A 15,538-nucleotide genomic window follows, 5' to 3' on the forward strand; every position below is an offset into this window, starting at 1 on the left:
ATGGTTTGATAAGCAGTGTTGCCTTTGTAGATTGAACAAAAACAACAAAAAAAAACCCCGGCCATGATTTTCCTTATCTGTAGTTTTTTTTTACAGTCAGTGTTTCCCATCATCAAAACCTAACCTAAAACCAAACAGTAATGTGTCTTGTGGGATAGTGACATCATTTACAGCTCAAGATCCTTGAGAAAACATCTTACTGTCCACATTACAGCCTGGGATTCTTGTTGTTTTTGCTGAAAGGAGTGGAACCTGATGTGGTCTTCTGCTGTTGTACCTCATCCACCTCATCGCTTCACATGAAGTGCATATGAGGACTTAGGAAGCTTCTTTTATTTTCTACAATGTTTTTCTGCGTACCACAATTTCCGATTGTTTGCGTTACCACAGCTTTCTGTTGGAAAAAAAGACTGGACTGGTTCTAATTTCTCTCAACAAGGTTTTTCCACCTTGAAACAGGTTTTCTTTTCTTTTGCACCATTCCATGTAAACTCAGCGGTTTCTGAAATACATAAACCAGACTGTCTGCCACTAACAATCATGCCACAGTCAAACTCACTCAGATAAATTTCTCCCCCATTTTGGAATTGATATGAATGCTAGGAAATGGTTCAAGATCGAATAATTCACCCTTTAATACTTGTAAATTGAGCCGATAAGAGAGTCATAAATAAATAACAAAGCTAATAACAAGGACAAATAAGGGTGATTTAAGTTCAAGTTGCTGAAGTTGACAAGATAATTGATAACTGAAATTGAAAATACATGTTTATGCCTGTGGAGTGGAACAACTCCATACCTTCTACAACATCCTAGAAGGGGTTGCGGAAAAACTAAACAAAAACTTCACACCCAAAAGCTCAAGAATCTAACAATCACTGGCTAGTTATATGATTGTCATGATTAATATACTGTGTTATATATATTTATGATGCATTTCTGAATAATACACACTGCTATAAATGACAAATTATACCAAAAAGATATAAATTAGTTCAAGTCATTTACATGTTTGTAGTTTATTCATTTTGTGAATGTTGATTGAGACCATTTTTAAAGAGTTTTCTAATAAACTAAGCAAACTGTCATCAAAGACACATGCAGGGAGACAGAGCGAGAGCAACAGAGAGAGATTAATCCAATTATTCACTCATCTTTTAGGTATTGTACCTCAATAAAGTATGGACAAGGTAGAAATTCAAAAACATATAGTCCCAATATAGCTATTCCCCCTAAAATACATTTCTCTAACAAGCCAATTTACTGTTTATTTTATTTTATTAAGTTTTTTTATTCTTTTTCAGTGTTTCAAAACATAAAACCAAACAATGATGTGTCTTGGGAGGAAGAATGACATCATTTACAGCTCAAGATCCTTGTTAACGTCTTACGATCCATGGGAGAGGAAATGACTATGCAATCCAAGACCACAATCCTTGACATGGCAGTTCAGTCTGTGAGCAACATGCAATGTGAATTTTTATAGTTGCATATTTCCACAAACAAGGCATGTGTTGCTGATATGCGAAAAGAAAAATGTATTCCAACAGTACTAACGGAATATGACCTAACTGAGGGGTCAAACCTTTACAGGTATCGTATGTTTTCAGAGATACAGTATCTCATTCAGATCTTGAACAGTATTTGAACAGTATCTCATTCAGATCTTGCTGACTGAACCTTCTCTTCCTCCATGTTGATCTCTTGTGACTCACATCCAATGTGAGGCTCTCTTACATCTTCTGGAGTGCTGCCAAAAAGTGCTGCCGTGCGGCGCAGCACAAAAACACCAGCATGCAACCCTCCTACATTCACCCAAACTGTGTGTGATTTCCTCCACAGCCCTCCCATTCGTGATAGGGCCTGTTCAGGATAAACAGACACAAGTACACACTCTGGGATTACCATCATTGCATACATAATGCTTAACTGCTCATGTCATTCAGAATTTACTCACAGTGGCAAAGTCTAAACACTTGTCTAAGCAACCAATGTACGTTAAGAACTTTATTACAATCATAGTCTTTTTCCCAGATTATATGATGGAGGCATGCAATCTGAAACTTTTAGTAAAATTACCCAAGATTTACTCACATTATGACATGTCTTATAAAGTTACCGTCATGCCAAGGAGTCAGGTTTCAAAATACAGTCTATCAGAACAAGTACAGCTAAGTTTATACACACCTACCTGGCAAAGACATTCAACTTTATTCAACATTTTTTCATAACTAAACACATTTCAAGTTACCATACATTTTCTGTGTTAAGCCACTTAAGCTATGTACCTTAGTTCATAAGAGGTCATTTCAAAATAATAAATAATAATCAGATTTATTTTCAGCTTTTTCTATATTAGATTTTCAGTGGGATAAAATATTGGACATCATTTGGTATCAAAAGCTTGGGTGGTAGCCTTTCACAGAATTTTTGCTCATAGTTCCTGAGAGAACTGCTATAAATCAGTCATGTTTGTGTATATCCTTGAGTTGATGTTTGTTTCATGTGACAAGAGAACACTCCTCCAAAAGGGTGGTGATCACCTGCAAACTTCAATCTGACTTTTTTTTATGCCACTCTTGGAGATTAGGCTTCTTCCCTTTTCATGTAAGACTACATCAGTCACTAAAGTTGAACTTTTTAATATCCAATCCCTAACAAATAAATTGTGCTTAATCCATAATCACATTTTGGAGAAGGGGATTGATATTATTTGGCATAAACCTGAGGCTTACTCTGTTTTAAATGAGTCCTGCCCTCCTGGATATACTTGCCTTGAAAAAGCTCGAACCACTGGTCATGGTGGGGGTTTGGTCGTAATCCACCATATGATTTGAAACTGTCACCACTCCCTCTTCCTAAATTGTCTACTTTTGAATGTCTGGCAATTAAATGTAAGCATCAACTTTCTATTACAATATTCCTTATTTTTTGGCCACCGAAACAATACCCGGGTTTCATCACAGAAATGCATGAGTTTCTTTCAACTTTCTGTACATCATTATCCAGAGTGTTGATACTTGGAGATCTGAACATCCATGTGGACACTCCCTCTAATCATTTTGCTGCTGTGTTCCTCGAACTTTTGGACTGCTTAAACCTAAAGCAGAATGTTGAGGTTCCCACCCATAGAAAGGGCCACATTCTCGATTTAGTCATTACTGACTCTATCCCTATCTTAAATCTCCAAGTATATGACCTGGGCGTCTCTGACCATGAAATCATTTCGATGTATCTTACACCAAATTTCAAGACACAACATCATATTCATTTCAGAAATCTAAAAAACATAAATCCTTCTGATCTAAATACTGGCATAAAAAATTTGTCCACTGTTCAACATGGCTCATGCTCCTGTTAGATCACACATGGTCACTTTTTCAAAATTTGCCCTGTGGTTTACCAGTGAGCTCCGTGAAATGAAAACTGCTGGGTGTGCCCTCGAACGGCGCTCTATTTTAACTAATGTAACTGTCCATAAAATGGCTTATCGAGAACATCAAAAAACTACTCCAGAGCACTTGCCACTGCCAGATTGCAATATTACTCAAATAAAATTAATACCAATCCCGGCAACTCGAAACAACTTTTTTCCATAATAAATCATCTGCTCAGACCCCAAATCCACACTTGAAGCAATTTCACAGAGGAGCAGTGCAATAGCTTCTTGACACATTTCACCACTAAGGTTGATACTATCCACTCCTTACTGTCTGTCTCCAGCCTTCCAATCCTAGATTTGCCTGAATCAAAGCCAGAAGGCTGTCTCTCTCAGTTCTCTGTCACCACAGTGAGAGAGGTAGTGGGTATCATACAGAGGATGAGACCCTCAACCTTGGACCCTCTCCCCACGCCCCTGGTAAAAGCTAATGTCTTAGACATAAGTCCCCTCATCACCAACATTATTAATTACTCTCTTCAGAGTGGCGAAGTTCCAACAAGATTAAAAACTGCAATAATCAGACCACATCTAAAAAAAACCTTCCCTGGATCCTGAAGTTATGGCAAACTATCGTCCAATCTCCAACCTTCCTTTTCTGTCAAAGGTCCTGGAAAAGGTTGTCTCAACCCCAGCTTCAGGACCATCTCAAAAAATATAATCTGTTTGAAAAATTTCAATCTGGGTTCCGGTCCTCCCACAGCACAGAGACTGCCCTGGTCAGGGTCACATATGACCTTCTGATGGCCGCTGACCAGGGTTCCCCATCACTTCTTATCCTATTGGATCTCACAGCCGCATTCAATACAGTCGATCACAAAATTCACCGTCTACAGCATACAGCTGGATTTTCTGGCACTGCTCTGGAGTGGTTTGGGTCCTATCTCACAAATAGAGCTGAGTATGTGGCCCTTGGGGATGCCAAATCATGGCCCCACTCTGTTAGTTGTGGTGTGCCACAGGTTTTGTAGCTTTTCAACATCTACATACTTCCATTAGGCCACATCATTGACAGGCATGGAGTGACATTCCATTGCTATGCCGATGATACTCAGCTCTATGCGAGATTGAACCCGACCTCTCAGTTGTTGCCTGGAGGAGATTAAGGCGTGGATGTCAGAAAACTTCCTTCAACTGAGCAGCACTAAAACTGAAGCCCTTCTAATTGGCAGCCCCCACTAGCTTCGTTCCTCACCCATTACCTGTATCTCCTTTTCTGGCCACACCATTACTCTCTCCAATTCTGTTAATAACCTGAGGGTCAAGTTTGACTCCCAATTGTTGTTTGAATCTCATGTCCACCATCTCTGTAAAACTGCATTTTTTCATCTCAGAAACATAGCCAGACATCCCTTTCCCTCCGTGATGCTGAAAGGTTGGTCCACGCCTTTGTCTCCTCCAGGCTTGACTATTGTAATGCACTCCTCATTGGGATCTCTGGCAGGAGTCTTCAAAAGCTCCAACGCATTCAAAATAGTGCTGCCAGGATCCTTATGAGGGTGCGGAAATATGAGCAGATTACTCCAATCCTCCGGACACTCCACTGGCTCCCCATCCACCTCCGTATTGAATACAAACTCTGTCTACTCACCCACCAGTGCATCCATGGAAACGCCCCACTCTATCTTAAAGAACTCCTTACTCCACAATCTACAAGACGTCACCTTCGCTCCACAAATAACCACCGTCTCTGCGCCCCCAGGACAAAACTTTACATGATGGGGGTTTTAAAAAAACAGTTAAAGACTTTTCTGTTCAGGAAAGCTTATTAATGGGGGCGCGTTATTCTTTTATTTTGTTTTTAATTTACTTGTGTAGCACTTTAAGATTTGCCTGCAAATGCTCCATAATGAGATGTGTGCCTCCTTCCTAAACAATGCATTGGCTGTGTGGTGTGAATACTTGAATCTGATTATTTATTCTACCTACAACACGATTGTGCTCATTTCTTAAGTGTTATTGTTTCTGTAGTAACAGATCATACACAAGGAATTGTTAAGAGACAGTCAAATTGGAGTATGTAATCATTTGGCCCACTGAAACTCTGATATAGAGAACTAGATTAGACTAGAACTAAAAACAAGATCTAGAGATCAACTGTTTAAACATGTTTGTGACTCATACCTTAGTGAAGCATTTCTTGTCCTGAGTCAGTAATACGGCCCGTCCTGTGCCTGGCCTGCAGACCCGTGCCATTTCACGTAGACAGGAAGGATAAAGATCCCAGTTTTTCTTTCTGGAGCCCATTCTTTTAGGATAATACATTTATACATAATTTATAATCTACAGATTGTTGCTACATATTCTCAAGCCAAGAAATGATAAAGATTCATTTGAGCAGCAGCAGTATAACGGCTGCTATAGTACACATGATGAGCTATTAAAGGAGTTCACTTCCAGAACAAAAATCTACAAATAATTTACTCACTCCCTTGTCATCCAAGATGTTCGTGACTTTCTTTCTTCAGTCAAAGAAATTATGTTTTTTGAGGAAAACATTTCAGGATTTTTCTCCAGATAGTGGACTTCAATGGTGCCCACGAGTTTGAACTTCCAAAATGCAGTTTAAATGCAGCTTCAAAGGGCTCTAAATGATCCCAGCCGAGGAAGAAGGGTCTTCTCTAGCCAAACAATCGGCCATTTTCTTAAAAAAAAAATAAAAAATTGTATACTTTTTAACGACAAAAGCTTGTCTAGCACTAGCTCTGGGATGCCTGTCCCAGTACGTAGCATTGCTGAGGTCATGGGTGACGCTGGCGGAACTACAGACCCAGTGTTCACTAGTGTGGAGAGGGAGGAACGCTCTGAAGTTCAAACTCGTGGGCACCACTGAAAAAAGAAAGACATGAACATCTTGGATGACAAGGTGGTGAGTAAATTATTTGTAGATTTTTGTTCAGGAAGTGAACTTCTCCTTTAATGCATGCACTTGTAGATATTAACATGGTAGATTTCTAAGCTTCTCTAAAGTGTCTGGTACGTTTCATCAATAAACACGACCAAGAACCACCTACTGGTGATATCACTCCATTGATCTTATCTGGAAGGAGTCTGTGTTGGTTTTCATTCCAGTCAAGCAGAAGCCACACCTGAGTCTACCCATTTAATCAGTTGATCTTAGTTTTTTTTTTTACCAGACTCAGCTGTGGCTCCTGATTGGCTGGAATGAAACCTTGCACCCACACTGGCCCTTTGCAGATAAAGACTGGACACCCCTGCACTACTTGTTTCAAATACATTTATAATAAACTAAATATACTGATTACTTAGTTCTCAAAATAAAAACCCAACTCACAGTGTCACAGTGTGAGGAACTTAAAACTACTGTACCATAAAATAAATAAATAAAAATCAACAAGAAAAACCCGTACCTCTTTCCAAAGGGCATGTCAGTAGTGAGGATGTCCACAGAACTGGTCCTCAAGGGTAAATGGCACAGGTCCCACTGTGCAGTGTCTATAGATAAACCTGGAGAAGTGCTGAATGAAAACAGAAAACTTTTACTTTTTTCCTGATAAGAGTCCTGTACAAATTTACAGTGTCTAAATATCTGATTTTTAGCTAACAATTTTCTGACTACTTCAATCATACATCAAGCAGGAACTTCAAACATGTGAAAGGGTAGTGTTTACAGTCTTACCTGCCACCGTCTTGCTTTTTCTTTATAATATAGTTGATGTTATTAACAGTTCGACTGATGGCCATGTCATTGTTGTCTCCAGAAATAAAGAATGAATTAGACCACTCAATGACTCCCTAAGAAGGTCAAGGTTTATACAGAGATGTTTTATGAATCACAAAACAGTACTGCAAATAAAACACAGTCCTTCATAAAAACAGTTCAGTACACTACTCACCTCTAAAGGAATGGCTCCACTGCCACACATGGGGTCTACTATGATGTCTGATATCTGTGGTTTACAAAGTCTATAAACAGAAAGAGAAAAACAGCATTGATAGTTATAACAAACTAGAATTTTCACACTGCTGTATGCGAAACGGATCCAATTTCGTAGCATTCAAAGACTGTAAATGACGAGGGATCAGTCTCGATGTACGCTGAAAAAAGACGTTCAGTCAATTTAATTAAAATGTACACATCAATTCCTCATGACTGAATTGCTCCGATTAAAATGAACCTCACACCTGAGCTAAGAATCGAACCCACACTGCTCGTGTATTTCAAGAGACAGAGTACTACTGCGTTACTCTACCATGCATGTCTTAATTGCCTAAATGTAATCTTACAGCTATCTTTCCGATCAGTGCCAACATCCTCATGAATTTCCACAGTGTAATTGGTTTACGTTAATTGTGTGATCACGCTTACTCTACAATATTCAATCTGGTCATCAGAAATTTGTTTCAAGTTTACTGTAAGCAATGAAATCATAATTTGTTGAGAAACGCAACATTTTTATGTGAACTAAATGTAATTGTTGTTCTGTTCGCTGTTCGGGGTTGCCATAGTGGATCATCCGGTCTTTGATGTGGCACAGGTTTTAGGCCGAACGCCCTTCCAGACACAACCCTCCCATTTTATCCAGCTTGGGACCAGTGCTAAGAATTAGCCCCTCCGTGGCTAGATTGGTTACCTGCCTGGGATTCAAACCTGGCTGTGGCAGTGAGAGCGCCATATCCTGCTGCAGGACCACCATGGACATGTGAACTATATGTAATATTTTTACTTAAACCTGACTGATCAGACATTCTTTTGTTTCAGTGTAACTGATGCCTGGTGTTTTTAGATTGTTAATTGCTTTTGTCAAACCTTAGCATTCCATAAGCCAGGGTGGAGCGCAGAGTAGTGGGACCAAAGTGAGTAATGTTTCTTCTGTGTAGACTCTCCTCTGTGAGAGCAATGCCAATCACCACCTCGTTGTTGTGGATATTCAACAGCACCTAACATATAAGAAAACAAACAGAAAACAGACTAAAGCCCTGTTGGGGTTGGAATCTGAAGCATGACATCTGTAATAAACTGCTTGCACATCTTTGAGATAAAACGTGTATCCAGATGGTTTAGTTTTAATCAGGGACAAGCGTGTTGGTTTATCTGTAACACCACAAGTGGGGGTAATTTTCGTTTATTTTATAAACTTCAAGAGAGACAGCTGCTAAGTGATAACAGCAACTGACTTGTCTCATGGATATTCCACAACATTAAATGCAAATAAAAATACCAAAAATAATTATCTGTCCTTCAGGAATTTTATTAATATGTTATATTCATGTTTTATTTATTACTTAAAGAATGCCATAGTCCTGATATTGTGCCATATATAAAAATAAAGTAAAGCTTTATACAGGCTGTAGCTGTCATTATGAAGGCCAATTACATTGATGTGTAGGATTGCACTTTTTCCTTTTATTACTTCTCTTTTATCCTTCAACAAGCTCCCAGAGAAGACAGAACATGGAAATTTATATGAACCCCAGCTGATAAGTTTTTAGAGGCTTCATGGCATTCCATATTTTTCGATTGTCGGAACGGCAACTAAATACTATGAGAAAAATGAACAGGAAATGTGGGGCAGGTAGTAAGTGTCATATTTCAGAAAATCTGTGTGGGACTGAAATCAGATCATGGCTAATTTCCTCTTCCTTATTTCCTCTTCTCATGGGATGAGAGAGAATAATAAAGACATTACCAATCTGATCAGAAATACAATCACCAAGTATCACCCATGCTAACCTAATCCTGTATGAAACGGTTTTAAATAAATCCTTCAGTAATATCTCAATCATTTCTGTACTCTCTAAAATATGGATTTTGAATCATTATTTACAAATAAATATAACCTTGTAGCTGGTTTTCACACTGGGTGTATTTGTTGTGATCCAAAACCTGAGTGTGATTGATCAGATTTGCTTGATTCTGTCAAACCCTGGTGTTTCACAGCAAATGCACATATGACACACAATATGACTTACATCATTGGCTAAAGCACATACGCAAGTTACTTTACTTCCTGAACAAGTGCAGACTAAGTATGAGTTATGTTCACATTAACAGGAAGCATGGGACAGTTCCAGTGCATCTTCCTACAGGACGTTTCGGACTAAATTGCCAGTGTGAAAGCCTTCTTAGTCACAGAACAAGAAAACTACAGTCTCCAGTGTAATGGATGCACTTTTAGGCTTACTTCCACATCAAACCTGGTCATGTCTGCCTTCCACTGAAAGAACTCTTGCACAGCACCACCAAAGTCCCGAGCTGCATCATTCGAAGTGAAGCTGTGCTTGTCTCCGGCTCTATTACAAGTCACACGGAATTTCAGAGGCTTAGCTTCTGCCTCCTGAATATCGGATTCCTGCTCTCCTTCAGGACCCGGCTCCTGCTCAGTACATGAACTTCCAGGTTTCTCTTTTAGCTCAGATGCATCAGGCTCGGCTTGGGGTTTCTCAGGGTCGGTTGCATTGCTAGGTTTCGCTTTGGGGGCTGCAGCTCCTCTCTTGCGGCTCCTCTTCTTCTTCAGAGAGTTGTTCATCTTCCAGACCTCCAAGGCATTGTTCCAGGTCAACACAGGAGCAAGCTGCTGCAAGTCTAATAAAGCTTCTTCCTATTGAGATAAGCATTCGTCAATGAAGAACACCACATCCTAAGTCATCTTACACAAATTACCTTTTTTTTTTTTTTTTTAACATATGTATATATCAACTTGCTTTATAGATACAACCACATTTAATATTATCACAATCATGAAACACTCACCTTTGTTTCTTTGAACTGATAATTGTCATAATGTTTAACCACGACAAACAGATTATCCACAGACTTTAAATGGTGCACCTAAAAAAAATAAAACACAGCACATTCCTTTGTGTTGAGTGGCTTTGTTGAAGTTTAAACAAAAGTAAAATAATCTTTGCCTATTATATCATCATCTCATTAATAAACAGCTATTCTGGAAACTACTTGTTAGTATTTTCACAAAACAGCACTTTAAATTGTATAATATTGTTAGATAAATAGTTTGGTTAATCCTTGATGCCAGGTTTTATTACACACACAAAAAGGTCAGTACACAAAAACATTCCTGGCATCTGAGATAGCAGATTAATCAAATATGGTCAAATATGAGTCAAATATTACACATAAGGGTTAGTTATGGCAACATTCTGGGACACATATAAGGTGTCTGATGATTCTCTAATTTTACAGTGGAGTGAAAGACTATAAGGATAACAAAGCTAATAAGTACCGGACATCTATCCCACCCAAATTTTTCTGTAATATACACTTTAAATGGCATCCAGTTATTATGAAATGTCAAACAGATGTGTTGATTTAATGCATATATGTAGTCTAACAAAGTTTGCTATCCCTACATATCCCAGTTTGGGATATTTAACCCGCTAAAACCCACTTCCACTGAAAATTGCACCTTTTATACATAGAAACAACAGAATCACCCAAAAACATTGGTTCACCTTGCTGCTCTCCATTTAGAGTGATGATTATCTAATGAAAACATGTTGCAGTTCTTGAACAATTCCCACATAGCTGTAATGCAATGCTTTCATCTTTATCAGTTTAGTGCTCCAAATCATATCTCATATCTGTATTCATGTTTAAGCCAGATGTGAGTGTGGCCTAGGGTTTTTTGCCCCTCGAAACAACAGAAAACACTGGAACAAAAGCCTCAGCGATACAAATCTCAGCTGTGGATTCTGGCTCTGAGAATTCCTCAACCATTACTCCTTTTCATAATTGGTCTTGATGAGAGAGGTGCACAGGAAAGTGTTTAATTCTGTATGTGTGTTTTTTGCTTTTGTTTGTATGTGTCCTCAGCATTTTCTAATAAACAGTTCTATTTTCCAAAACATATCCATGTCAAAATAATCCTATTGGAATTTCACTTTGTCCTGAAAGATCCTATTAAGCTTTTTTATTGGATCTTATTGGAACTCATATTTTATTGGACACAATGTCTTGTTATTAAAAAGTTATTGGAAATTACAGACTGTGTTTTGGGAGTTTTAAAATCCTAAAAGATCTTCTTTAAAATATACTTCCCTTTCAGAAAAAAAATATAATATATTAGTATTCCTATATTTATGATCGTCTTGTCCTATAAGACAGTTCCTCAATTACTAAAGGAATCCTAAAGGAATGGTTCTGAAATATGATCATTTATTATTAGAATGCTTTAGGATTTTTTATTAATTTATTTTTTAAGGAATAAACAAACTATTAACCAGACCAGGCAGTTACTAAGGACTACTCCAAATAGTTTAATATTTGCTAATGTATAATGGGAATGGATTTTGATTTCCAGAATGGAATTGGGTCAGGATTTTTTACTTTACAGAAGGGAATTGGGTCAGGATTTTTACTTTACAGAAGGGAATTGGGTCAGGACTTTTATATTACAGAAGGGAATTGGGTCAGGACTTTTATATTACAGAAGGGAATTGGGTCAGGATTTTTATATTACAGAAGGGAATTGGGTCAGGATTTTTATTTTACAGAAGGGAATTGGGTCAGGATTTTTATTTTTTTACAGAAGGGAATTGGGTCAGGATTTTTATTTTTTTACAGAAGGGAATTGGGTCAGGATTTTTATTTTACAGAAGGGAATTGGGTCAGGATTTTTATTTTACAGAAGGGAATTGGGTCAGGACTTTTATTTTACAGAAGGGAATTGGGTCAGGATTTTTATTTTACAGAATGGAATTGGGTCAGGATTTTTATTTTACAGTAAGGAATTGGGTCAGGATTTTTATATTACAGAAGGGAATTGGGTCAAAATTTTTATTTTACAGAAGGGAATTGGGTCAGGATTTTTATTTTACAGAAAGGAATTGGGTCAGGATTTTTATTTTACAGAAGGGAATTGGGTCAGGATTTTTATATTACAGAAGGGAATTGGATCAGGATTTTTATTTTACAGAAGGGAATTGGGTCAGGATTTTTATTTTACAGAAAGGAATTGGGTCAGGATTTTTATTTTACAGAAAGGAATTGGGTCAGGATTTTTTATTTTACAGAAGGGAATTGGGTCAGGATTTTTATTTTACAGAAGGGAATTGGGTCAGGATTTTTATTTTACAGAAGGGAATTGGGTCAGGATTTTTATTTTACAGAAGGGAATTGGGTCAGGATTTTTATTTTACAGAAGGGAATTGGGTCAGGATTTTTATTTTACAGAAGGGAATTGGGTCAGGATTTTTATTTTACAGAAGGGAATTGGGTCAGGATTTTTATTTTACAGAAGGGAATTGGGTCAGGATTTTTATTTTACAGAAGGGAATTGGGTCAGGATTATTATTTTACAGAAGGGAATTGGGTCAGGATTTTTATTTTACAGAAAGGAATTGGGTCAGGATTTTTATTTTACAGAAGGGAATTGGGTCAAAATTTTTATTTTACAGAAGGGAATTGGGTCAGGATTTTTATTTTACAGAAAGGAATTGGGTCAGGATTTTTATTTTACAGAAGGGAATTGGGTCAGGATTTTTATATTACAGAAGGGAATTGGATCAGGATTTTTATTTTACAGAAGGGAATTGGGTCAGGATTTTTATTTTACAGAAAGGAATTGGGTCAGGATTTTTATTTTACAGAAGGGAATTGGGTCAGGATTTTTATTTTACAGAAGGGAATTGGGTCAGGATTTTTATTTTACAGAAGGGAATTGGGTCAGGATTATTATTTTACAGAAGGGAATTGGGTCAGGATTTTTATTTTACAGAAGGGAACTGGGTCAGGATTTTTATTTTACAGAAGGGAATTGGGTCAGGATTATTATTTTACAGAAGGGAATTGGGTCAGGATTTTTATTTTACAGAAAGGAATTGGGTCAGGATTTTTATTTTACAGAAGGGAATTGGGTCAGGACTTTTATTTTACAGAAGGGAATTGGGTCAGGATTTTAGTTTTACAGAAGGGAATTGGGTCAGGATTTTTATTTTACAGTAAGGAATTGGGTCAGGATTTTTATTTTACAGAAGGGAATTGGGTCAGGATTTTTATTTTACAGTAAGGAATTGGGTCAGGATTTTTTATTTTACAGAAGGGAATTGGGTCAGGATTTTTATTTTACAGAAGGGAATTGGGTCAGGATTTTTATTTTACAGTAAGGAATTGGGTCTGGATTACTGGAAAGGAAAAAGTGCCACGAACCTGCAGAACTCGTACTGTAGCTGTGAAACACTAACCTTATGCAGATGATCCGTAGTTATTTCGAAATAAATTCTGCCTCGGTCTTTGCTAACTCTGGCAGTGGCTCCTATTTTTTCCTGCACTTCCTCAGCTGCAGTGTGTTCAAAGCCTGTGGGAACAGTAGCTCCTATAGTGACAGTGAGGGACTGGAGCAGCTCATGTCCCTCATCCACACACACTCCTGCCATTTCTGTCCTGCGGAATAGAGGATGTGATCGGTCAGTAGATGGCAAAGCAGCATTTCTGTCTGTGTACTGATATTCCTTTTATTACACCGACAACTAGCGGCATCTCAGAGACAGATATTAGCGTGTAATGATGGACTACATTCATTCTGCACTACACTTTAATATCTAACAGCTAACACAACAAGCCATGGCTACTATATGGGGACTTAGCACACTTATTATAGAAATATTCACCACTTCTTCACAAGATGTTTCGATTAAGAAAACGGACCAAGAGTAAGATATTAAACGTAACAAACTGCCTATAAACAAATTTACAATAAATTCAAACAGTCACAAAATCTACCGGCTACAACGTGCTTTAAAGCTGAACTCGTCATTCAAAACTTCCGGGTTTAGTGAACTTCATGAAGCCCCTCACATGGAGTCAGGCGGAAAACACGAGCTGTTTCCGGGTGTATGTTTAATAAAAATATAAGAGTATAAGAAACCTAGAAACTTCATTTTTGGATCTGAGCAAAGAAATTAAATATTTTGAGGAACATATTTAAATAATAATAATAATAATAATAATAATAATATGTGCGATTTTATGTATTTTCACACATATGATTTACTTATTTATGCCATAATAACATCATATGAAAGTTATAAATTAAAAGCTTTTCAGGGATATGAGACATGACGTGATTGGGTCAAGTGGCTGAAGCTGAAGCCGAAGCCAGCTTTTTAAAGTTGATAATTTTCAGATAATGTTGTGGTTGTAGGTGTACAAATATACAATACAATAAACACATTGCTTTATTACTATAATTTAAGAGTAGACATTATAGATCTATCTTAAAATCTGAAAAATATCTGAGGACTTTTGTAGTGTCTCACATTAAATTAATTAAACACCATTTTCCATCTGTCTGTAGTAGAATTGTTAAAATATATCAGAACACACACACACACACACTGACAGATTTCACACACTGACACCAATTTTACACAGTGACTCAAAATTTAGTGTAATTTAGCCTGAATAATTCTATAGCAAGTAGCAAGATCCTATTCAATTAAAATTTTCAATTCAATTTGAGAATTGAATAGAGAAAGAAACAAAGAGAAAGAAAAAAATAAAAATAAATTAAAAAGTTTAAAGTTAAGTTACTATTTTATCCCTAATGAGCAAACCTGAGACAACAGTGGCAAGGAAAAACTCCCTGAGATGATATGAGGATGAAACCTTGAGAGGAACTCACACTCAGAAGGGAACTCATCCTCATTTGGGTGACACTGGACAGTAAATAATGTAAATAATGTCCTTTCTATAACAGCAACTAAGATCTCTCGAGGAACTAATAGGTCAGTGTAGTTACTTCGTTCATTATAGACTTATTTTATAGATTTTGTATAATATCATATGGCCAAAAGTTTGTGAACACCAAACCACCACAGGTTGTTCTCCAAACCATTGGCACAAAGTTGGAAGCACACAAATGTATAGAATGACTTTGTACATTTTAACATTGCATTTTAACAATTTCTAATACCTGGAATTAAGAGGCCCAAACATATTTCAGTCTGACAAATCCCATGTGTACAAAGTAAGCTCCATGAGGCCATGCTTTGCCACAATCGGTGTGGATGAACTTAAGTAGCATGCAAAAAAAAGTCCTGACCTCAACCCCAGTGAACACCTTTGCATTGAACTGCTCTGGACTGGACTGCACACAAATCTTCCTCATCTAGCATCAA

At 37.5% G+C, this 15,538-nt stretch overlaps 1 protein-coding gene across 4 annotated transcripts; it reads right to left on the minus strand.

Moving 5' to 3' along the window:
• Positions 1-994: 994 nt before the first annotated feature.
• thumpd3 (THUMP domain containing 3) lies at positions 995-14,233 on the minus strand. Of its 4 annotated transcripts, none has more exons than XM_058403245.1 (10): positions 14,142-14,233; positions 13,604-13,802; positions 10,155-10,232; positions 9,586-10,002; positions 8,211-8,341; positions 7,297-7,366; positions 7,080-7,195; positions 6,811-6,918; positions 5,564-5,687; positions 995-1,863 (listed from the first exon to the last, which is right to left on the minus strand). In XM_058403245.1, exons 2-10 carry the CDS (start codon positions 13,793-13,795, stop codon positions 1,657-1,659), a joined length of 1,443 nt encoding a protein of 480 aa, XP_058259228.1. In that variant the 5' UTR covers positions 13,796-13,802; positions 14,142-14,233; the 3' UTR covers positions 995-1,656. The 4 variants fall into 4 exon arrangements, with proteins under 4 accessions (XP_058259228.1, XP_058259226.1, XP_058259227.1 ...); XM_058403243.1 differs by having other exon boundaries at positions 13,604-13,797; positions 14,142-14,216; XM_058403244.1 differs by having other exon boundaries at positions 14,156-14,215.
• Positions 14,234-15,538: the final 1,305 nt, after the last annotated feature.

The sequence above is a fragment of the Hemibagrus wyckioides genome, linkage group LG11 (genome assembly GCF_019097595.1).
Source record: "Hemibagrus wyckioides isolate EC202008001 linkage group LG11, SWU_Hwy_1.0, whole genome shotgun sequence".
In the NCBI taxonomy this organism is placed as follows: Eukaryota; Metazoa; Chordata; class Actinopteri; order Siluriformes; family Bagridae; genus Hemibagrus; species Hemibagrus wyckioides.